The sequence below is a fragment of the Astatotilapia calliptera genome, chromosome 23 (genome assembly GCF_964374335.1).
Source record: "Astatotilapia calliptera chromosome 23, fAstCal68.1, whole genome shotgun sequence".
NCBI classification, from domain to species: domain Eukaryota; kingdom Metazoa; phylum Chordata; class Actinopteri; order Cichliformes; family Cichlidae; genus Astatotilapia; species Astatotilapia calliptera.
The window spans coordinates 23,851,145-23,876,793 of record NC_137443.1 but is presented as its reverse complement, the minus strand read 5'-3'; the positions used below and the strand labels follow the sequence as shown (position 1 = coordinate 23,876,793).

Sequence of the window (25,649 nt, the reverse complement as noted above, 5' to 3'; positions counted from 1 at the left end):
CCTCAGCATCCTCATCAACGATTCAGTCAATAGTGTCACAGGGTCACGGGGGGAAAGATAGGTGAAGGAAATGCTAGCTGACAAGGCCGACTGTACGCTTCTTGAACTTTTTGACATTCAAAGTCAAAAATGTAAATTGTCCCATTAATGCAGGGATGACTGCAATATATCATGCAAATAATGGCCTTTTATTGACTATTAGCTAACGTCTGGAGTAACTTCATTAGTCTGGGAGCCAAACTTTTCAAGATATACTGAACAGAAGGAAAAAGCCTTCCTGCTTTTGTTCTTTTGTTGTTGCTTTTTTTCTGCTTTGACAGTGGTCATATTTCAAGATAATGAACGTCGGCCCAGAATAGCTTCCAAACAAATACGTCAGTATTGGCACTCGCTGTCAAAAACACATCGTCCTGCAACACACCCACACATGCACAAGAGAGAAAAGCCGTGCTCGCAGATTAATTCACAACACACACACACCTACTCATCCACATAATGCTCACCTGCATGACCTGATCTATACGTCTGACTCATCACAAAGGCTCTTCCTAAATTTCCAGCTACACACTGCCCACTGCACTGTAGCTGGAACTAAGACAAATGCTCCGCTGCAATATAATAAAGTAAGATATATGGAGCTCCATTAAAAACAGACATTCTAAAGCTCCACTCTGCAAATTTTGTTATTTATGTTTGTGGAAGAGTATTTGTTTAAATCTGCTATTGCAAACTTCTTTTTTTCTTCTGTGCACAAAGTTTTTACAACTTTTTCACAACCGCATGAGCAGTAATGAGGTCACGGCATGCATGTTGTGTCCTTGGGGCTCTTAGGTTTGAAAAAGAAAACAAGCATTTGTCCCAGTAATGGGTGACTCAATTGCTACTAGCCCGAGCAGCATTAGTGGCTGGTACTACACATAGCTGGTCGTAGTGCAGAGTTTGAGAAATCTTGCTTTTTGTTTTGTTTTTTTTAACATGTGGATGTCAGAAATGAATATGTGGCATTTTCACACAAAAACATTTCAGCTGAAGGCAGCGAAGGTGCACAAACGGTGCATTCACTATCAAATGTTCAGTTCAGTTCAGTTCATTTTTATTTCAAACATTTCAAACATGTGCCTTCACAATCATTACAAAATATCATTCCATTATTTGTTTGAAAAGGAGTAGGCTGAAGTATTTACTTATTTGTCCCTACCCCCTCAAGTCAAATGCATTATGGTTCTTTATCAGAGGAACTCAAGATGCCCACGGGGAACTGGGGAACGTTTAATTACTGATAAGCAAAAAGGTCCAGAGCTAAATGGGAAACTGTACACTCATATCGGTGATTAAGTCTCCCTCGGCTTGAGGGTGTAGGACAGAAAAGAAATGAAAACTCACCCCGGTTATTTTCATATTCTCCTAAGTAATTCAGCTCAATTGGTTTAGTAAGTTGAACACAAAATCTATCTGTAATCTGACAGATACAAAATCCAAACCCGTTTGTTATCCTTTGCTGTACGCTTACGCAGACTTCTCAACTGAGTATTTATGACTATTTAAATAATGACAGCCTCATTTCTATAAGATGAATGTGTAATTGGTTCACTGTGCTTAGCACGTCAGCGGTAAACAGAGAAGCTATGTTAAAAAAAATAAAAAGATTCTTGCATTTTTCAACTTCACTAAATGTGTAATCCATTAAAAAGGGGGAGGAGAGGGTTAAGCTAACTATCGACTAGCTTTTATTTGAGGCCCCAGTAACATAGGCCCAGAGACCAGTCAGAGGAAACAATCAAATCATTCAAATGTTTAATTAATAAGGAAAATGTGTTTGATATAAAGTGAATGCGTACCAATGCAGTATATTCCATTTGACCATATTTAATAAATGTAACATTTTGTAGTGTAGTTGTGAGCTTTGTGCTAACACAAATCCTGTATTCTTTATAAGAAGAACACACAGACTTCTGTGTCACGGTTTGCGGGGGCAGACCGTGTGTATTGTGTATCAGAAATACACAATACATAATGAACTTGACATTCATTATGTATTGTGACAGATGGCTGCTCATCTATACAACCAGAATGCCCATGACATTCTGGTTGTATATTTAATTCAATTTAGCTCAGTTCAATTCTTCTGTAGCCCCAAATCTCAACAACTGTCAACTCAAGGTGCTTTATATTGTAAGTTAAAGATCCTACAACAATACAGAGAAACAATACAATACAGAGAAATCCCCAACAATCAAACGACCCCCTAAGAATAAGCACTTGGCAACAGCAGGAAGGAAAAACTCCCATTTAACAGGAAGACATCTCTGGCAGAACCAGGCTCAAAGAGGGGCAGCCATCTGTCACAATCGGTTGGGGGTGAGGTAAAGCATTGAAGTCTAAGCTCCCTTGTTCTGGGACCTCCAAAAACACTTTCTTGATGACTTAATGGCCTCAATTGTTGATTTCAGGCGTTATTAAATAAAACACAAAGTTCATTTTGTAGCTCATGGTCACTATTGGAGTCAGAAAGGAGGATTATCAAGGGTATGCTCATTGGCTATGCTCATTGTACTCATTTTTTGGTTGGTTCTGCCTCTCAGCTGTCACATCTGGTTTGAAAACACTAAGATAAGAACAACAGGAAATGCTCAGCTCGAGGCTTCAGAGTGACTTCACCACCACTACTACCCATGAATAGCAGCTAAATCCGTCTTTTATAGAGTCTATGGTTGTAGTGTTACAATGAACAGGAAGATAAGAAAGTGGCCTCGATCTTCTTATCTAACTCTGCAAAAAATAAGTATAAAAATAATAATTATACAGCACGACAGATAAAAATATAGCTGTTCCGTAGGAAGTCCCGAGCCTTTGTGACGTGGATAAATATAGCTGTTTTTAACAGCTCTCCCACACGACTGAAGCCCTCATAAAGGACACGCCGAGCATCCGGAGAGGCGTGATCACATTATGATTAACTCTTACATTGAATCACCCTGATGATGGTTAAAATGTTGCTATTAAATAATGAGCGGACAAAAACCCACACGCTTGTAGAAACCACACAAACAGCACTGTAGCACGCACACGTTACATGATTATGTTCCTTTCACCTGCCTTACGTTACGTACGTACTCATAATGTCTGAATCACGCCGGAAAGAGAAGAAGAAAAACAGTCTCGGCTGGATGCCAGAGGGATATAAAGCAATACGCCGCAATCCAATTACCCGCATGGGATCTCAATAACGACTGAACTTGATCTCAAACTCTATCATATTCCTGAGTGCCTTAATACACCTCTTCAGTGAGATTGCACCTCTTTGGTTTCCGCTGCGGTGTCGGCAGTATCCTTCTTCCAGCCTTTTATATTGCACTTTCACTTAACAATATTCCTGCCTGTCTGCTAATGGCAGCAGAAGTACCTTGAAAGGATCTTTCTAACACGCCTACAACCACATTAGTTCTCTTTCCTCATTTTTTAAATTCATTTTCTGCATTTGTACCACTTCCTGTTTTTGCTTTGCTTTCTCATGTCCTTCCTTTTCCTTATCTACCCATAATTTCTTTCTCCCGAAAGAGCCACAATTATGTGACATTCCACTTTCCGAACTCATCATATTCCCCTCTGACTTCGTATCATGGTTGACAATAGCTGCGTAAAAACACAGCCGCAGGTCCGTCAGCCTCATAATTACACCTTACAGAGTCTGCTGGATGGACACATGGACACTTTTCAGTAAATTGGGACCAAAAGGAGAGAAAAAAACACCCACTCCTGCTGAGAGAATATAGGGTTTATGGGGTGTACAAGTACAGTGATGTTTGGTGATGGCTACAGGGTTCAAATCTTTGTTGTTTGTGGGATGTGGAGAGTTGGAGATTATAGCCCTGGCGCTGCAAACATTTCAGAACTTATGTGAAGTGTGTTATTTTGATTTGGAGGAGGGGATTTGTTTTCAAGAGGGCACCAGGGAAGACGCTCTACTTTGGGGGAAGGCAGGAGATGTTTTAAGTTTGTATCTGCCATTTAAAGACTTCCAACATAGTTTTTAATGTAGAAAGCCGTGCTGCAGGGAGAACCGATTTCATGTGAATCCTCAACATAAAACTATAAAAGTAACATTAAAACGGCACATATGTAAGCTTAGAGAGAAAGATGTAAACCCGTAAACAATCAAAGTGTTTACGGGTTATTTTTCTTTTCTTTTTTAGCAGTCTCTTTCTCTGGTTAGGACCCCAAAGCTCTTTAAAAACAACTAAAAATGGAAAACAACTTCAAATGCATGAGAAGAAGTACTCAGGGTCGTTTACTGGAGTTCTTTCCACCATGTTTGAGTGTGGATATGCAAACTCAGGCTAAAACTATAGGACCCCAAACTGACCTACTTAATTTTTAAAATGTATACCTTGAATTTTTTTCAGGATAAATAATATTAATAACTATAAAATTTAACTATATAATATGATATTCAGTCTGCTGCTCAAGTTTGCCAGTAACTTGTCTGAGCAACAGGAGACATAAACTGTTCCAGTAACCTGAGGAGGTGGCTGTTTCGATTGGAGAAGCCAGAGCAAAGACTTATGTTTGAGTTCAAATATCTATATACAGTACTTTGTGCATTACTAAAACATTTATGTGGTAGTAGCGAGACTAAAATAAAAGTATACTGGCAAAGGAGTAGCTGAGGACGGTATAATCCTGCAAAGCTTGCATATGACAGGACTCTCTGCAGCTCTGTGCAAACTAAATCATTCCTTACTGCTTCACATTAAGAGGGTTAAAGCACTCGATTAACTGATCATCAGCCACAGGGCCTGGACATCTTACAGTCACTGAGTGGACCATGAACTCCTCTGTATTTTTAATTCACTTTTATTTATATAGCCCCAAATTAGAACATCATTCAACTCAGGGTGATTTGTATTGAAAGACAAAGGCTCTACAAAAATATAGAGAAAGGCCAACGATTAGACAACCCTCTGTGAGCAAGCACTTGGCAACAGTGGGAAGGAAAAACTCCCTTTTAACAGGAAGAAACCTCCCTTAGGCTCAGGGAGGGGCGGCCATCTGCAGCGACCGGTCTGGTCGGCTGAGGGGAGGAACACACTCTGTTCTTCTTTGTTTTTTGTTCTTTACCTGTTTAACGATACATTTCCTGCCATTTGATCACCTACAATGTAGTGTATCGACAGGAGGGTAGGTTCTGGGAAGGGCAGCGTACCTGGAGAAGCAGGTCCGAGGCCGGCTTGATCTTCTGCTGGAACAAAACACCGAGCGCCCGATTCTGCTGCTCGAGATCAAAAACCCTTGTTCGCAGCTTCAGACACTCCTCCCTCAGATCCTGATTCAGGAGGACAAATAGAAAGAGCATCGTCTGAGTGTAAAATTCACATGACAGTTAGAACAACACTGAGAGTATATCCATTAATTTATATTAGCATGCATTAAGAGAAAAAGAAGTAACAAACCTTCTGGGTTAGAAGCGCCTGCACGACTTGATTGGCAACCTTAAAGAGAAAAAGAAAACATCACAGAATATAATTTATCTGCTTTGGCACCATAATAAAGTCCTGACCTCATATGACCCTTCCGGGCCTCTATAGAAACCCTTACACTGCACTTTGGAGTGTTTGTACTTCCTCAGCCAATTTACACCTCGGATGAATTATTATGAGCCCAAGCAACCGCTGTGGCACAATGCATTGTACATTTTTCCTCCGCTATTGGGTGTGTGTGTCTCTTTTACACACTCGTGCAGACAATGTTGAGCTCTCACAGCATAATGGTGGTATTGACAGTGCCTGGTTGATGTAGGGTACCAGAGGTGTGCCTGACTTAAGTGCTGCTGTGCCCGGGTCTTGGTCTCAGAGCGGTTCGCACTTCAGACCGCAACGCCGATGGAGGAGCGTCTACGATTACTGCCCATTGATTGCTCATTAATACCCCGTGAAGCCCCATCGGCTCTTTCGAGCGCCTCGTTTCTCGTTTATTGAACGAAGAGAGATGGGGGTAAACATAGCAAAATGAGCCCTGCTTGTGGAACCGCAAAGTTACAGATCTGCCTCTTGTGATCAAACAAACTGGAGTTAATGGTGTTTGACAGAGGATGTGAACTTGCGCACGCTGTACGTCCTGGAAACAAGTTACAAACACAACAAACGACTTTAAAATTTCACACAGACAGCTGGTGTAACATAAAAAATAATCATCCCTTCTGTTACACTGTTGTTCTAGTTAGAGGGGCGCACACAGTCTCCATCATTAAAACAGGATTATTGCTAAGCCGTCCTTCCACCGAAAGCCAACCACAAAGGAAAACAGTTGACAAATAAACACAACAAAACCGAGCTGAGCCATCTTAGTGAGAGCAGGGAAGCAGAAAGGAGACGAAGGCTGAGTTTACTCCAGATGCAATCCATCGAGGATGCAGCTCTGTATAACAATGGCCCCGCTTCCCTGTACTTTCTTTTCTTTTTTTTAACTTTCGATCTTCTTCCTCACCCCCTCTCATTTTTATTTCCCCTTATGCTCTCACCAGTCTTTCCCACCCTGCGGCAGATCTGCTCAGTCTGCTGAGCTTGTCGGTTTGAGGACAAATTGGGCGACTTGTCCCTGCTGGACATGCTTTCCTTTAGCAGCGCTCCCTCCATCCCGGAGTGATTCAGCAAGCAGGCACAGCCCAGAGCCGGGGCTGCTTCATTTCCCTCATGTAGCTCCCTAAACAGTGCTTAACAAGCTCTCGCAAAATAACCAGAGGGCACAGAAGTGATATTGTTATGTAAACTATTTCTGCACAAACACCGGTTCATGTCAGGATGAAGCTGACATTTCAGACTTGCATCACAAGCACTTAACTGCACGTTACAGTTACAAAAAGAAGGAAAAATAAGTAGTTAAGGAGCAAAAGAGACTGCAGTACCTCAAATAGCCACTTGAAGCTGGCACCAAGTATGAGTCAATCCCCACAGATTTTCATATTAAAATGACCAACTTTACAGCAGAAATAAACATGTTTAAAGGCTAATGCAAGAAGCATTTTGGGCTCTATAAATAATTTCAGCTTCCATGAGAACTTTACAGAGGGATGGATACCAGCCGTATGCTATAACAGCTGTACGATAAGCTTAGCTTAAGCTAATTTGAGTGACTGTACTTGTAGTGTTAGTGCCTTTTACAGTTTAATGTGTGTATAATTGTACTTCAGTGCATCAGTCTCGAAGAGTGAAATTCTAGTAGTTTCTTTGTATTTCATTTTTAGCACTGATTACCGCATTTCTGTTGTGTATTATGCTATTCACACTAGCTAGCATTAGGTCCTGGTGAATTATAGCATGAAAAAACAAAACCAAAGAAAGAAAGAATGGGGTATTATCATAATGCTAAAATTATACATTGTTGCAAACTGGCCTTGTTTAAGGAAAAAGTAAGTGCCTACCTAGCTGCTAGCTGTCCACTAGGCTTAATTTCAGATACTTTGTGCTGCTGTCTTTGTGGTGTTGGTGCTTTTTGGAGTATTTTTTATGCAACTAGGTGTGAAATAATACGGCTTAATGTGTGGGTAACTGTATTGACAGCCTGTAAAGAAGTCTATGCTTCAGTTTTGATGAGTGAAATTCTAGTTGTGTCTTTGAATTTCAATTTTAGAAAATTGTTATCAGGTATCCCAACCTCCAATTTGAACCCATCTGTCACACCTACTGTCTGCCTATCCTCATGTCCTTCCTCCTCACTTCCTTCCTGTCTTTGCATCATATAGATATACTGTTGATGGCCTACCAGCTACTTGCGCTGTATACTGCAGCTGCTAATAGTATGGAAAATAAGTAGTATCCATGTAGTTGTGAAGTTTTAGATTCTTTATTTGACATATAGTGCAGACATAGACATAACAAAATTCCAAAGGCAACTGCTATTAACTATCATATCTTCTATTAATTTAGCCTGGATAGTATAGAGTTATGTAAATGTGTGTGTGTTGTTACTTAACAGTTTAAAAGTAAACAGAGGATGTGAAAAGACAAAAAATGTCAGATAAAAGAGTGTGCGTTAAGATTTAGTTGCATGAAAAATAAAATTAATTGTCATTATCAACAAATTCTCTCCAGCCTTCCTCGAGCTGTGGCTGGAGTAAATTGCCAAGCTGTAAGATAACCATAGCATGGCTCAGGACCTCATTAAAACCTTAATCTTCAGGTCCACAATACAATTTATTTTATTCTGTCAAAACAAATTCAGTTTCAAGGTAAGTAAAACATCTCACAAGCCACTCAACGTCCTTGAATGTTGCCTGGAATGAATAAAGATAAACAAGGTGTGCACTCACCTCGTCGAGACACCGCTCGTACTGCTCCCTTTGACTCTCATTCTCTAAGGCCAGGGTGGAGTTCTCCTCCTGCAAAGAACACACACTCCAGTTATGTTTGATGCAACAAAAAACAACAGAGACAGGAGCGGCAATCGAGCGTTGCTCCGGCTAAGACTGAGACTTCCCTCACAAAGGTCATATGTCAACTTTGAACCAGGACAGCCAATAAAAATTTACCAAGTGCAACTGAGAAAAAGGTCAAGGGGATGGAAGTTATGATGCTGAACTTTGGGGCGGCAGCTAGCCGTTTGGAGCCTGGACCTAATAAGAATATCTCCTCTGCTTGCCAAGCGATGAGGTGGCGTCCTATTGATCTTTGGGAGTTTCCAATTTGTCAGAGGCAGGCAGCATATTAGGAGCTGTCAGACTCTTTGGTTCTCTCGCCCTCTGCCCTTTACTAGAAACTACCAATCCCTTGATGAAAACATGGGAAACATGATTACAACCCAAAACAGTCCAACGATGCTGTCTTACGAAGAAACACTGACTAATTAAAGCCTCAAAGCCTGCAACGTGTGGTTATGAGTGCAAATCTAATGAATGGCCTGAGCAATTAAAGAGAGCTCGAGCATCTCATGTGTTAGTTTCTATTTTCAAGAGATGCATTTAGCTTGGGAAATCCCCCTGACAGTGTATTTATCACTGTTACACAACTTAATTTATGATTCAAATGTGCCAGCGAAGACTCATATTCCCATCATTAACTGCAGAAGGAGAAAAACAAATAAATCAGCTCCCATTTATTCACACCCAAAAAGAAATGAGCATGACTTTTTAAAATATGTGATGATTTAACCAGAGCCTCGCCTACACGGCAGCTCATTTTCTTTAACTCAAGCTTCAGTATGAGGCGCTATCTGACACGTCCGCGCTCAGCCTAAAATCAGTTTTGCTATGTTGTTTTAGTGGCATGCAAGTCTGTAAGTGTTGGCGACTGGACGTGCTTGTGTCCTTCTTTCTTTGTGCTGTAGTTATAGAGATGAGCAACCTGGAAGTGCACCGCTCTCTTAGCAACAGGGCTGCACATGGAAACACATGCATGTGACATTTAGGTCTGTGAGGTAGCACGGTTTGGACGGATTATTTACATTCCTGCCCCTCAGAAGACACCAGAAATATTATATTAAATAATCATATAGCATTTAATTTCAAGGTTACTATGCCAAAATAGTAAAAACATTTCATTGTATTAAGTTATGTCGCTGTTAGAAGAATGAATGGCGGTGGCTCTGAGGTGTCTACACCAGGGAAAACACTTAAGCGGGAGCACATCCTTGGCAGGTGGCAGAAAATTAACTTTCTTTGTGTTGAGACTGGAATTTAATATTTTTCAGGGATGATGCTTTCTGAGACCAAGAATCAAGGTAAAAGGATTAGTCTGTCATTGAAAATAGTACAACTCAGCACAACAGGCACTAAAAATTTGACAATAAACCTTCTCAGTCAAACCGTGTAATCCCGCTATCATATTCTGCCATAGTTCAGTGTATTATTATAACACCACAACAACCCTGCAGTCATAATGTCAGTGTAAATAACAATTCTTGTAACTAACTTTAAAATCTATTCATGACTTGGGGCAGAGCAGACGCCTAAATAATATAATCTCTAAAAACCTTCGATTATTTAATAATGCTCATGTTATGTGAAAAAAATCTATTTTGGGCCATTTTAAAGCTGTTTGTTGTCATTAGAAATGAAACAGGATTCATCTGAAGTCACCACTGACAGTACAAAAGACCGATATAGCTACCATGACATCACCCACTGGTTTGAAATATTGTCACGGTTACCATCCCGCTGTTTTGAAACCAGCGAGGGGTGCATCTAACAGTGAAACATTTAATGTGCTTCTCATCCTTAGAATGACCATAATTTAGAAAATGCATTTAATTAATTTAAATAATTTATACAATCCAAAATGAATGACTGAGCTCATTAACTCATCTGGAAAGTGTGTACACAGGTCAGGGCTGAGGGGCGTTTTCCCACAGACATCTACAGCATTGGAAGTTTTTTTGCAACCAGAGCTGTCGCCCCCTAGTGATTATTTAAAAGAATGTAGGTTTAAGGCACTACTACGTTGGCTTCATTTTTCAAACTTGGAAGTTAAATCACCTTTAATGTTGCCCATAGAAGTCATGAAAGTCTATTTAACTTGCATCTGCAAGCCGCTTTGCAACCCCACTGAACCCCATTTTCTCCATTTAACGCTGAGTAAAGTCTGACATAACAAATGGCATGCCTATTATCATTGATGCCTGCTTTGTACTGGACCTGCTGTGGACCTTTAATGCTTCCAATCTACACTGTAGGGACAAAATTATTGGGTTCCACAGCTTAATCTTTTATTTTATACCTCTGTGGCAATGGGACTTAAAAAAACCCTTCATGTTAATGGTGTGGGTTTCTATGCTTGAGCAGCTCCTGGAAGTGTAGGTGGCCTAGCACTTTAGTTCATATAGTGCACGTAAATGTGAGGGTGGGAATGTTCCAGAACAGAACTGCAAAATTCAAATTACTGTACATGGGATACTAATCTTCTTTTGACAGTAGTTTTTTCTCACTGTTTAGTGACTAATAATTTAAGGATTCGACTCTTCTTTATGCTCTATTTTTTGGGGCCCAACATTCTCTGAGAACATTTCTTTGGCTCTTTAGCTCTTTAGTCATTTTCTTCATCAACTAGTACTCTACTTTATCTCCCTGTCATTTGGTGCTTCCTAGTAATGAACTGGCATGGGTAAAATCAAAACAATTTACATAGCTGATAGGAATATATCTATGCTGTCAAATAATATTACAGCAATTACAAACCTATAGCTTATCCAGTTTATCCACCAATATGTGAAGTACAGACATCTTTAGACTCAACCTAATCCATATATAATGTATATACCCTGACACGTCTTACAACAGGCTCACACGCTTGCATTTTTGGGTCTTTGGTAAATATTTATCAGGTTGTGTTTGTCAGGTGTGGACTCCTGGGTAATTTTAGCTTTAATGCCCTTATCACCTAATCAGTAAAATGACCAGTGGCCATTTCTCCCAGAATGTGCTATGTGTATTCATTTAGGCCCCGGTTACAGACTGCAGCACGTGCCTGCCAAGTTAATGAAGAGAAACAGAAACAGGAGCCGGGCGGTGCTTACTTAGTGCCAGTGGAGTTTATGCACAATGAGGGGCAGTGATGTATTGCCTCTGTTTTGTTCCTGCTGCTTTAGCTGGGGGTGCATCCATCACCCACACAGCAGCAAGGAATAAAAACGGCAGATAACTTTTGATAAAGCTGTTTAAAATGTAGCGTCTCCGTAATGCGCTTCACCAGATGGATCGCAGGGACAGGTTGACCATACTTTTCGCCAGTCTCAGAAGATAACTCACCGCTGGAGGAGCAACAGGCAGGCAATTATCTGCCACTTTGCTGTAATTAGGGTCTGTTTTCTTTCAGGGATGAACAAACAAAAGGAAGAAAAGATCAAATACACTCTGAGGACTTTTTTTACTTTTTCACTTCTTTCTCCTTCATGTGTCTTTCTTGCTACCAAAGTGTCATCTTTATTTTTCTACACGCATTTGGATTGTTTTAATTGTTAGATGGCATCTGCTGAAATATTTGGATTGTTTTATTATCAGCCTGTGTACACAAAAATGTTTGTGAGCACTTGTTTTGAACCCATTAAATTGAGTAGTAGGTACTCTGTAGTATCTAGTAGGTAATTGCCACCTCATTAAATGCAAGCTGCTCCACCAAGTGAAACAGAAGCAAAGGGCAGAAAACAGCAACCAAATTCAGCAGAATGAAGCATGAATGGTGGTAGAAGCTTTATCCATTTAATCCAGAGCTCAAAACAATTTTTTATACAAGCTTTCTAACAACTTGCCTTTTATTTTCAATTTTATTCACTCTATTTTTATTTAATATGTGCGCTGTTTGTTTATATCAGAGGTCAACAACCTTTACTATCAAAAGAGCAACTTTTTAGCAAGGTTTGGCTTAAACAAGCTGTATGGAGACACTGCTGTGTGTGGGGTTATAATGAAGTCAGCTAAATACATATTACACTATTAACATAAGTAATAGGTGCAATACTGTGTACTTGTTATATATAATAAGTTTTTATATTTGAAATAACTAAAAAAACCTACTGACATATAAAGGCCTACTTCAAGCCTGCTTTTGATTAATAAAACATGTAGCATTAGAGCATGACTGATATATATCTGCTGGGCTGATATTATCGACTGAACGTAGCTATTTTGGATTTGCTATTTATAAAAGCCAATAAATGAAAATTTAAAAAGTAAACCAGGGATAGAAAAAACACCCTTCAACCATGTTATGAATGTTGATGTTACATAGTTTGTCCACCAGAGGGCACTCCCTTTGCAGCCTCTCTTTAATGTGTTTGGAATGGCACAAACAATAACCAGATGATCCAAGCTGAGCATAAACGAGTAAATGACGAGCCGTGCCAATAAAACAAGATCATGTTTAAACTGTGTTATCATATTACCTTAATAATGATTAATCATTACGCATAACATATGTTTGGAAAATTAGTTTACTGTAATGTGTGTCTAAAAGAAATAAAATATCAGATTTTTAAAATCACCAAATCTCGATATCAGTTGTAAAAATGCTATATCGCTCGTGCTCTATGTAGCATAATAGCTTTAGTAAAAAGTAACATTTTCATTTCAATTATAACTGAAGTGCACAGATCAAGCACACCAGTAAGAAAACTATCTTTAAAAAAAAAGCAAAGCAACAAACCTCTTTGTTCATTTTTATAATTAAATTATTTTGTTACCGTCATTAGAAGAGTTGCTGGAATTGGATAAACGAGCCACATGTGGCTCTGGAGCTGGAAGTTTGAGACCCCTGGGTTAAGCTTAGGCACCAAAGTGTCTGGCTGGGGTTAGGAAATGGTCATGACATTTACTTCTACTTCTTCACTTCCTCCTAGATAATCTGTGTTGCTCTCTGTTTATCACTGATGCAGCGGAGGATAATAGCCTCCTGAGCCAGACTAGAAGGTAGAAGAGGGCAGCTCCTGGCCGTATGCATGTGACAAATAACAAAGGATGACATCCACTCACTGGGATGATAATATATGAAATGAGTGACATGACTCGGGGTAAGACCGAGTGCCACGCACCCTTCACCACACCAAAACCAAAAAGCAACGTGGAGCCACTTAGGAGTGTATCAGTGAAGACTAAAAGCCTAACTTAATTAAGCCTGAGCACTTTAATTACTGAAGAGATCTGAGCGGATATGTGTCCAGTGGCTTCAGCACAAAAAACAAACAGTGTAGATCGCTGTGGCTGAGTATCTGCTTTGGCTGCTTTGGCTCGTGGCGGAGTATAGCCCAAATCCCCAAGCGCAGAGGAAAACAAACCAAAGCTGGAGTACAGCCCGAGGCCCCGGCGGCGATTCTCACAGGATGACTTTGCTCTCCAAATGAAGGAGACCGGAGAATTTGATGAGCTGTCATGCTTTCAGACACAACCGAGCAAGGACTCTGACAACTGTCAGACGGGCTGGCCACAAAGGATAGCCAGGGGTGGCTAGGAGTATGGATACAAGAAGTATACAGAGGCACGAATAAAGAAAACTCAGAAGGAAAAGGAGGTAGGCAGAGAGAAAAAGAAAGCTGAAAAATTCAAAGCAGGAGAGACTTAAAGAGACAACAGAAATGCGTGGTGGCGAGTTAGTACCTCCAGGGCCTTGAGGCGCTCCAGCAGGAGCTTGGTTTTGTCTTTATCCTCTTCTGCTTGGCTGGCATCATGTTCAGGATTCAGCAGCAGCCTGGGGTCCAGCTCTGCTTGAGTCACCGGCAGGGAGCCCTTCTCTACTGGGCCGTCGTGCTGTTTCTGCACTTCCTCAGAGAGTTTATCCTGACGCACAGACAGCGAAAAGAGGTTAGAGGGGGGGGGAAAAATAAGGAACAGAAAATCAAAGCATGAATTTGGCGAGCAAAAAGCAGAGCAGATGGGAGGAAAGAATTGAAAATAGAGGTATGACAAATGTTTCAGGGTAAAACGGTTAAGGAGGCGTGAAAGGCAGAACTCAGAGGGAAGGAGGGAGTGAATGAAGAAGAAAGGAAAAGGGGAGAGGATCAGATGGGCAGATGGGACAACAGGGAAGCAGCTTCAACAACAGAGCTCCAAAACATCCCATAATCCCTAATCATGTTTCTCTTGTTTTCTAAAGAGTGGCAGTGACCTTCAGGGGCTTTCTTTTCTGTATAATGGGGATCCTGTGCTCTCCCTCTTTGCCCTTACACAGTGTCTGTCTCACGCAGTCTCATTGCCAGCAATCTTTTCTCTTCTGGTGTTTCCTGGCATCTGTGATAATTAAACACTGGTTATAAGTAGCTAATAATGAGGTACTGTCTGGCTAGCGCCAAACTGCTAAAAACAAACTCTTGGTCACAGTTAGAACACTATTCATGCTTTTCAAGGGATCTTTGGAGCCTCACATTAGATGCTTACTGAAAACATCTATTCATCAATATTTGCTGGAAAAAGATCATCTGCTTCTTTGCTACAAGGGCTGAAAAACAAAACAAACAATTTATAGTAATGTCATTGAATTTTAAAGAAGAAAAAAAGCCCCAAAGTGGATTGTTCCAGCTTTTGTGTTTGTCTGAGAAAACAATTTGAAGACATCACCTTAGATGAAAACTCTGATGCACGCTTTGTTCTGCATTTTTTACTTTAAAAGCTGTAAAAGTATCTGACTCCACTTTTCAGTTGAAGTGAATTTTGCTTTGGCAGTAGTTTAGATATTAAAGTCATCGCTCTCAGGCATTTTTAAACCTAAAATAGTGGTTCCAGTGTTTGCAGCTGGTGACCTTTGCAAGCACTCATCATAGGCTGAACATGTTAATAAAATTTGAGCACTGATGTTCTCTAAATATTGCATTTCACCGTACCTTAATAAGTGTAAGAGACAAGAAGTAGCCAGTATAAGATAACTTCTGAAATAAGAAAAATTATATAAACCTGGGGGGAAAATAATAATTGTTTTTGATGAGATATACTCAGATTTGGTCTTTGGACTTTCAAGGAAAACCAAGTCAGTGCTTGCCCACAACCAGTGATTGCCCAGCTGGAGTTCTGGGCAAGTAAAGCTGCACTTCCTCTAACATCAACTTCCAGTTGGCCCTAAAAGTCAGTCGACAAATAATAGTGCTTGTTGAGCAGTAATACGAACTAAAACTGACTGACTGAGTTTTAATTAGTAAAATTCTAGTTTTACTAGAGAATCATGGGTATGGACAAAAACAGCCAAATAATGACAGAATCGAGAACAACCAGTGTTTCCAATATTTCACTTCACTGCCTGCAAATATTTCTCAAAAATGTGCTGTTGAATAGTTCCTGATATATAAACTGCAAATAAACAGCGTACTATCCTCCTCCAGCAACCTTCTCAGGTATGAGGGATCCAGTCTGGCCAATTAAGGGGTGACATTTACTTCCTTGGTGACTTTTCTGTCTTTGGCCTGTGGCGATAACATTTAGTGGACTGACGACTGACGATTTCTTTTAAATATAGTGGAATTTTTATTAGAGGTTTCACCATTTACAAAAATGCAAAACTGGGTATTTATCTGTTTGCATTGTTACTACATCACAGTAATTCAATTAACTGACACAGTTTGACACCTTCCAACTCCCAACAAGATAAACAGCACGTTAATCCTGTTAAGCTAGAAACTTTGATATACAGTGCTTGGTTCTGGAGATTTGTAAGCACTTTTGTTTGGGTCATTCAGGAGTCCAGTAAGGATCTCAGTCATAAGAGCTTGAATATACTGATGATTCTTGAGAAAAGAATTGTTATTTTCCTACAATAAGTCTTGCACTTGAATAAATGAATGAAGTAAAATACTTTGCTGTATCTGATATTCAAGAGTGGCTGATTTCTTTAAAATCAGCAGTGTCTCAGTGCTTGATCATTTAGGGCAATTTTCCCCCCAGTGGTCTTTGATTTCTTTCATTTGAACAGGTTTTCAAAGAGGCAAAGATTCACAGGATAAAATAAATATGTGAGGAAAAGCTGGATGGTAAAGACCCAAATTTGATGCACATTTTTCTTTTTTTTTCCTCACAAATTCATCATCTTGTGACCCTTCAGATTGATCCTAAAACCTCTTGAAGTGATCCCTAGTTGCAGTTCTTTATACTTACTAACTGCAGGCTTTTGGTAAAAAGATGTGTTGAATAAATGTTAATAACATGTTAGCTAGATGACAATGAAGGTATTATTGCATCCTAAGTCACAAGAGCAGAGTAAGAACTTGAGTGCGACATATCACTGTGCATGTGCCTTAAAATTTTCCTCCTCAGCAGATGAAGTCTGAAGACACCTGCGGTTAATGTGCTCAACAAAAGTGAGGTTAGCATCACAGATGAATAGCCGCAACTCTTTTTTTTTTTTAATCTGAAAGCTGCACAGACCAAGCTGCTACTTTCTTCTAAAAGGAATTGGAAATAATGTCCTTCAGAATACACCCCCACCCCACCGCTTGATTAAATGTCGTCTAAACACGTATTAGGTTTTCAATCTTGTTCGATTCCATCAGACAATTGTGTTCAAGGCAATACTTTATAGTCAAGGTTTTAAGTCTGCTTTCGTTCGCCTGTGATGCCTGTGATTTGAGAGACTGCTCATCAGACGGCGTTAAAGGGCTCTGTAATAATCTCCGCAGAGAGAGTCTGGAGTGGGAGAGGGGAGGGAACTTTGTCCCTCACGTTGCCCTTTCAAGTTATTGAGTTTGCCTGCTGAATACACAGAATACAGCAGCGGCAGCAGGAGCACATCACTGCGTAGGAGCGGCTGGTGTTTAGTTATACAGCATATGGGAATAGCACAATAACCCTCCAAGTATATTCTCTATCCGCTGCTGATCACATAAGGAAATGTTTACAGTTTACATCAAGTAGCAGATCACTGAGTTTAGCTTGTTTTTAAATTTTTGACTTCTGTTGCTAAAAAAGATAAAGAAATCCAAGTCCTTCATATATCTGTTATCATTTTGTGATCGTTTCCATGAAGGTTTATGTGATGTATATCCATTTTAATTTGCTTTAATCTAGCTAGCAGTTCACTATGTAGAGAGCTGGCATGCTAACATACTAATGGTAATGTAGTACAATATAGGCTACCATAAAAAACATATCTTGTATATATAGTAGCCTTTCAGAATATACTAGCTAAGGTTTTGAGGGGGATATAGATTCCTGATCTTCCTGTTGGTCTGTCTTTAGGCTTTAAATAAAGAGCACAGAACTTTCACTTGGGAGAGTAGAGTTCAAATCTCACTTGAAGACAAAAATTAGCACTGACTGGTAGGAGGGGCAAAGAACAATTGAGAAGGGAGTCTCCCTGTTGTTTAATTGCAATGGGTTTTTCTAGATTTCCACCTTCTGCAGTTAAAAAACTTTGCAGTGTTAGCGTTCTTGTTGGTATTTTGACGGCAAAAGTTACCATGTTTGGAGTACAACGAGTTCTAAGCTATAAGCTAACACTAGCAAGTGTAGTTAGCAAGGTGCCATCTGATAACAGGTGCCTAAGTAAGAGACTAAAGCTTATTTTAGACTTCTGTGTTGAGCCAAGGCAAGTAGCCAATACCGTTGCCAGCATTTATACCTGTTCGTGCACTTTTGGCACCAAAAACCAATTTGGTGGCTGATTTTCTCTCTTCAAATTGATCCCTTATCTTACAGTCGCTTTTGAAAATGGCAGCAGAAGAAGTAGCTGAAAATGCATAAACAGGCCAATCAACGGTGTTTTGAGCTACATCGAGGCAATGGAGGTGCATGTCAGGAAATGGCATAGGGCTTCTTCGGTGTTAATGGTTATGATGTATCTACGGTATAGATTTAATTACACTGTAATAAAATACTCTAACTTAATTCATAAGCCACAATCTTCTATACATCACAGCAGGTCATATTTTTCCTCAGATAATTCAATTGCCAACAACATTAGAGAGATCCAATTAAGTCCAATTAGTGGAAGTGGGTAGTAGCAGGAATCCATTAGTACAGTTGCTACCCCTAATTCCAGTATTTGATGGACAATTTATTGAAGTTGGCTCTTGAGTTTCTTCAAGTTTGTCTATTGTTTTCCTTTTAAGGCTTTAGATAAAGAGTACAGAAGTTTCACTTGGGAGAGTAAGGTTCAAATCCCACCTACAACCAAAGGTTAGCAAATGTTATTAAAAAATTAACCCCATTCAGAGTTTTTGTGAAGAAGGAAGCACAGAAGTCAGAAACACTCTTGTATTAAACTGTAAATGTGCTTTCTATAGCTGTAAAGTATTTTCTAACATGGGTGTCCAGGGTGAATTGAATTGCTTTTGGAGAACAGCCTCAAGTGGCCATTAGACGAACTGCAGATTTAGTACTTCATGCTCAGAACCCCAAATGTTTTAACACCACTGACTGAGTGTTTCTTCCCCTCACACTCCCTTTTTAAGGGTTTATTTTATATGCACAGACAACAGACAACGCTATCTGCATATTAACAAAGTGGATTCATTTGATATATATTTCATAAGACTGCACTGTCGAGTTGCATTTTTGTGATGAAGCTTTTGCGCCTCGGGACAACTTTCAGACATGAGTCTATTATTATGGCTGCTAAACCCATGTTTCACATGTACTCAGTGGAATACATAAGCAATAGAGCCACTGACAGTGAACTTTACGATCCTTGTTCTTTATTCGGGACACTTTGATTCGCACTCATCAGTCAAGGATGATTTTTTTCTGCATCTATTCCTGTCTTGTGATATACACATGTAGTCATTAATAAAGACACTCTTTTTATTGCATACTTCATGAACTAGTGGCTGCCCTTTTCTTCTCCTCCCTCGAGGCATTTCACTCTCATTTCACCGGCTCGAAGTTAAAGACAATAATGTGGCTGCTGCTTTATGGACACTGTAGTTACCGTGTGCCCCTAGTGTGACATATAAGAAACAAACGACCAGTGAGGCTTAATAAATACTCTAAGAGTCTAAAGTATTTTCAAGACTACAAATGAATGCAGCACACATAGCTGGGGGCAAAAGAACATTTGTTTTCTATAGTTAGGCCTCTCAGATAATGCCCCACTGATGATAGACCGAGCGAAGCATTTCTGCACTGCAACACTGTGTAAACATGTTCAGCTCCAAATTGTGAAGTGAGACCCCAAAGGTGACCCAAGCTTCAAAAATACACGGTATTACTTATTCTTTCTGCATTTCTGCTCAATCCCAGCAGCTATTTCTCTTACATAACAGGGCCGGGAATGAATTCTTTCACCTTGACTCAGTCTGGCTTTAGTCAATACCCAGGCTCTCAGCTAAATAATAAAAAACAAACAGTGGAAGACAAAGACGTATGTCTCTACTAAATGATCACTGCATGTCAGTAAATAAATTCTGAAAATAACAAATTTCATTTGTCCTTTCATTATTTCTGTACTTTTTCCTAAGTTTGAAGCAGCTTTAAGAATAACCTCTCTCTGGACCATCACTGGCATCACAGTCTCACTGTAATGAGATTTTTAAATGAGAGTTTACCTTGTAGACCTTCATGATGTCCACCGTGTCCACAGCAGTCTGCTCCAGGACACCCTGATTCTGCAGCAGTGACCGCACTGTCTCTTCCATCCTGCGCACACGAAACACACATCGTCAGAAAAAAAGATGCATTAGTGGGAAATGATGATGATGTGGAGACCTAAAAGTCAGAGGCTATAATGTCCTTAAAACTAATATTAAGTTCTTTATTTTATTTTATTTTATTTCATACAACAACATTGCTAAATATCAGCCCAGCAAAGGAGGAAGTATGCTAATGTTATACATTGCCACTGTGTGCGTACGGAGGAGCTCAGGGTGCATGTAGGGTCAACAAAACATGTAGGAGTGAAGAAGTGTAGTTTTAAAACAGTTTATTTTCCTGTTAGCTCTAAATACGTTTTTTTTACACATGAAATTAGGACCGAGTGTTGTCAAAACTGTTGGTAAAAGCATCTGATTGGTAACATCTTCATTTTTCATCATGATAATGATCCCAAACAATAAATAATATTAATAATAAATAGGTAAAGCTGGACTTTTTCATGTGTCGATACGTCTTCTGGCCCTGCACCTGCCCCATTTTTAGATGGGGTAGTGCATGTACTGTATTTTTCTGTCTTACTGTAAAGCAAACCCTCATCTTTCCTGAGAAATCTAATAAAACCTCCACCACCACCCTCAGATTTGAGGCATGTACTGGCAGATGTGTTTTTCTGCAGGATGGTGCATATTTTAATTTAATTTCGAGGACTTCTTGTTCTCATGCACGCTCACCCAAGCAAAAACAAAGATAGATAAAGGCTAATAACGGTGCCTTTCAGGGTTTTAGGTTCCACTACTCCAAAAAAGATAGTAACTCAGAGCCAAGGTCCAAATGACCTCAACAGTATATAAAACATCCCAACCCATGTGATACCAGAAGCCTCAAAATGATGAGCAGAGTCAAATGTTCGGCTAAAAACATCTGACGTGGAATCTGTTTTCAAGCTAAAGGCTTGCAGTTTGAAACGGATCATTGCGTTCTTCTTCCTTTGTTTTAATACTCTCCATAAGAAAGCCCACACAAACACACACACAAATGGCTCAGAAGTGAAAATAGAAAGGGGAATGGGACTGAATCAGAGCCAGAGACACAAGATGGATGAGTCGCAATTTTTCTGGACTGAATCCCAACTTCTGCTCCGTTCGCTATGCGAGGAACATGTCGTCCAAAATGACCAGACTGAGTGCAAAAAACTGCAGTCGCAGTGTTTACTGACTTATTGTGTGAGATTTTCTAGGCGTGTGTCAGCGCACAGCTGTATTCACGTCTGCTGATGACTTGAATTAAGCGCAATCACGGCAGCACAAACCAAGCGAGCGACCCTCACCTTCAAGGCCCCCGTCTGCTCAGAAACAATCTTTTGCTTCTATTTTGTGCTGCGAACGCTGCAAGCTGCATGCAGAACAGGTACCAAAGAGTGAAAACACCTCTACCTATTTCCATCTGAATAGCAGCCACATGCCCTCTCAATCCCCAGCGCTGTACGGTGACCTTTCACCTCACAGGCGTTCACTTTGTGATTCTGTGAAAAAGAAAAGAAAACCTACCCCAGCACCAGATAAGCTGTGAAAGATAATCTCGGGCCCAGCTGGGATCATGTAAATGGAAGTGATAAGATGAAACTGACATTCAGGAGCACCAGAGGATCCAGAGTAACAGGCAGTCTTTGTAAAAAAATAAATAAATTTTAAAAAAGTCTCGACAAAAGAAAAAACGTTGACACTGTCAGCTGGGAATCATCTGGATTCATGACACCATCTTCTTCTTCAACTTTTGATTGGTTTGATTTGCGGTGAAGTTAAACAAGGAAGGACCCACACGGAAGGAGCTGAGATGTAAATTTGAACGTTCAGAGCGACATTCAACCCAGTCTGCCGCATGCTATTTGCATTAGCAAGGACTATCACCTCCTTTTTTCTCTAGCCTCAAAGTCGGGACTCATGTGCCTGTCAGTGTGACAGAAGGCCTTGTATTACTTACTGAGGCAGTGCAAAAGTGCATGAATCATTCAAAAAGTTTAACCAACCAGAGTTTCAATCAATTTCTGGATGTCCTTTACACATTTACAGGCAATGTTATCAAAGTTTTGACTTATTTGTACAAGAATGTCAAACATTCATAAACTGTATGTGGGGGCTACGAGGACACTGTTACACAGTTTTAAAAAATACTTGTGTAATTCAAAGAAATTCTTCAAGGTTTCAGGATTCTCACGTACAGTGTTGTGAGGAACCTTCCTTTCTGATTTATTCGTTTTTTATATATTTGTCACACTTACATGTGTCAAGATAACCTGAGTAAATTCAAAATGCAGTTTTAAAATGATGATTTCATTTATTAGGGGATCAATTTTATCCAAACCTACCTGTCGCTGTGTGAAAAAATGAACTGCCTCCTAAACCTAATTACTGGTTCTGCCACCCTTGGCAGCAAGAACTGCAATCAAGAGTTTGTGTAAACTGGAAATCAGTGTTTCACATCACTGTGGAAGAATTACATCCACTCTTCTTTGCAGAATTGTTTTAATTCAGACACATTGGAGGGTTTTCCAGCATGAAGGGCCTGTTTAAGGACAATGCAAAGCATCTCAATCCAATTTAAGTCCAGACTTTGACTCAACCACTCCAAAACCTTCTTTTTTTTTTTTGAGTCATTCTGAGGTGGACTCGCTGCTGTGTTTCTGATCATTGTCCTGCTGCGAAACCCAAGTGCTCTTGAGCTTCAGAGCATAAACTGATGGTCAGACATCCTCCTTCAGAGCAGAATTCAAGGTTCCATCAGTTACAGCAAGTCGTCCTGAAGCAGCAAAGCAGCCCCATCACACTACCACCACCATGTTTGACTGTTGCTGTGATGATCTTTTTATGAAATGCTGTTAGTTTGATGTCAGATGTAACAGGACTTAAACCTTCCACAAAGTTCAGCTTTTGTCTCGTCAGTCCACAGAATATTTTCTTGGGATCATCCAGATGTTTTTGGTAAATGTGAGACGAACCATTGTGTTGTTTTTGGTCAGCAGTGGTTTTCTCCTTGGCCTCTCCCATGGACGCTATTCTTTCCCTTTCTTATTGTCTTTCTTATTTTAGCGTTATGGTAGGGAGCATTGCCATTTTCAAGGAAGCTGGTGCCACCGGGGAGTTGTGTGTTTGGTCTGAAACAGATTTTGGTGGACTAACAAAGTGCAAAGTAGAAACCATAAATATACCAGGACCCAACGATAACCAATGCTCCTCATTTTGTCTGTCTTCATTTTTATAATGTCGTGACTGACCAGTGGTTTTATCCATTCATATTTTTGGAGCCAAAGGCAGAAGAGCACAACGATGTTCCTGGTGGCTTTTCAGTGATCAGCAGTGGCTGTCGGCTATGTGGTAGTGGGTGAAAATGAGCACATGGAGGCAGGGCAGAGGAGGAACACCATCTGTCCAGGCTGAGCCATAAAGCCGGCTGTAATCAGGCTGCTAGCTGCTGAACGAACAGTCAAAGCGGCAGTCAGGCAGAGCTGATGGCAGATTGCTCCAGTTTCTGCTTTAAATGCTGCCCTTAATCAGCACAACCTATAGAGAAAAGAGGGCGTAGACACGGATAGCTTCGGTGTCCGGAGACGCCGAAATGGGTCAAGGACGAACATGATCAGCATTGCAAGCGGTTGCCGTCCTTGGGGCTGAGGGGATTTGGGCAGGTGACCACCAACAGATATAGCACCAGTGTCTGCCTCTGTGTATTAACATGCCACTGAGATATCTATCAGCCTGAGAGATAAATCCCTAGCAATTTTTCAAGAAGTCACAAAGGTCTTTTTTTTAAAACACCTAACTTTCAGTTTCACACTCAGTTTCTCAAGCTGTGACTCTTGATTCCAACCGAACGTGACGTGCATGAGCTGATTCTGAACAGCACTTCATTATTTTGTTGATCTCATCCGCGACAATTCAGGAACGAATTGCCAACAATTTATGAGAATGCACTATAAAAATGTAGAGCAGTGTGTGGGGTAAATGTGTGTGTGTGTGTGTGTGTGTGTGTGTGTGTGTGTGTGTAGGGGGCTTTTAAACCTAAACTGCGATGACATTTCATTAAGCGACACAACAGATGGAGTCGAAATTATTCTAATACATGAAAAATGCACCAGATAAGCCGGCAAAGCGAAGCAGAAGAATTAAATGAATACATGAATGACATGGTTTGCCAAAAGTTTGGTTTTGTTGCACACAAGTCCACACCTGCATAACTCGCTGTGAACTGGCAAGGCCTCGGTGACCTTCACTTTACTAAAGTGGCAGGATGGTGAGAAACACTTTGATGCCTCAGGATGCCTGCCTGCTGCTCATATTGTGGCTGAAGAAGGAGGAGGAGGTGGAGGAGGGAGAAGGTCTGGTTTTGTGGCACACCTGAAAGAGAGCCTTTGTGTTTCTAAACAGACCCGGTGCGCTCTGGAGGTGCCTCGTTTTCCATACCCCTTCCATTTCAGAGATCACTGAAGCCACAGATGTGTGTGTGTGTGTGTGTGTGTGTGTGTGTGTGTGTGTGTGTGTGTGTGTGTGTGTGTGTGTGTGCGAGCGACCGTGTGTGCGCGTGTGTGTGTGGCATCTCACTGGATAGACTTTGGTCCTTTTGAAGGCTCGGGCAGAAAGACTTTGAAGTTTTGCGGTGGTGCTGGGGGACTGGAGGTCCTCATTGTTGACAGAAAAAAAAATCTGGCTCCATCTGGACTAAAGATTTATTCTGCGTGGCGATAACTCTCCCGTTTTCTCCGTTTGCTACAGCTACAACCACATTTCCACAGATTTGCAAATCATTTAACGTCCATATGTGACCAGGAAATGTTATAAAGGCAACATATTAAAAAAAATGTTGTTGAAATTCTATTTTATGCTCGTTTGTTACTTGGGGACAGGGACATGTTTACCACAGTGTTGCATCACCTCCTCTTTGAACATCACTCTGTAAACATTTGGGAACTGAAGAGACCAGCTTCTGTGGCTTTGACAGCAGTGTTTTCCTCTTTTTGCTGCTTAGATTTTTTTTTTTTTTTTTTGCAGACTTTAGTTTGGCGTTGTCTTGCTGAAATAGGCAAGGCCTTCTCTAAAAAAGTCATCTGCTGGCAGCGTACGTGGCTCCAGACCTGAATATATTCCTCAGAGTTATTGCTCCTGTCTCCAGGATTTCCAATAAGATCTGAGATCTTCTGAGCTCGAAACATCCCCTTTTTTTCCTGTACACTATAAATTTTTACTTGCATTTGAAGATTCAACAATGAATGCACCCACGCAGTGATTTCCAACTACAGAATCAATCCGGTTTTCAATACACTGAGGGCCCGAGGTACATGGCCACTGAATATTAGTTTTCAGCCTCGTCTTTTATGAACACAGTTCCTCTGAATTTTGTTACTATATAAATGATGTAGATACTGTAGATGCAGGAATCTGCAAATTCTTTGAAATTTTCAAATTTCTCTGAAACTTTTGTCCTCACAAACCTTTACAGAGTGGTGAACTACCATTTTACATACTATTGGCCTTCAGAGCTGCCTTAATTCTTTGTAGTACAGATATGACAAGCTGCTGGAAACATTTCTCAGAGTTCATAGTGACATGATAGCATCAAAGAGTTGCTGCAGAGTTGTACATCCAACCAGTGTTCAGTGGATCAGTGCTTT

General features: G+C 40.4%; 1 protein-coding gene across 11 annotated transcripts in view; it reads right to left on the bottom strand.

The window, feature by feature from the left end:
- Window positions 1-25,649, bottom strand: part of LOC113016073 (nck-associated protein 5) — a 187,367-nt gene that overhangs the window by 36,936 nt on the left and 124,782 nt on the right. For all 11 annotated transcript variants that reach the window (XR_013905111.1, XM_080297118.1, XM_080297116.1 and 8 more), the window contains 5 exons: window positions 19,942-20,032; window positions 14,075-14,254; window positions 8,306-8,374; window positions 5,451-5,489; window positions 5,204-5,323 (listed from right to left, as the gene is read on the bottom strand). Coding sequence is in view for 10 of the 11 variants with exons in the window: in XM_080297118.1 (XP_080153244.1) it covers window positions 5,204-5,323; window positions 5,451-5,489; window positions 8,306-8,374; window positions 14,075-14,254; window positions 19,942-20,032 (499 nt within the window). In the remaining variant the exon portion in view is untranslated. The remainder of the gene's footprint in view (window positions 1-5,203; window positions 5,324-5,450; window positions 5,490-8,305; window positions 8,375-14,074; window positions 14,255-19,941; window positions 20,033-25,649) is intronic.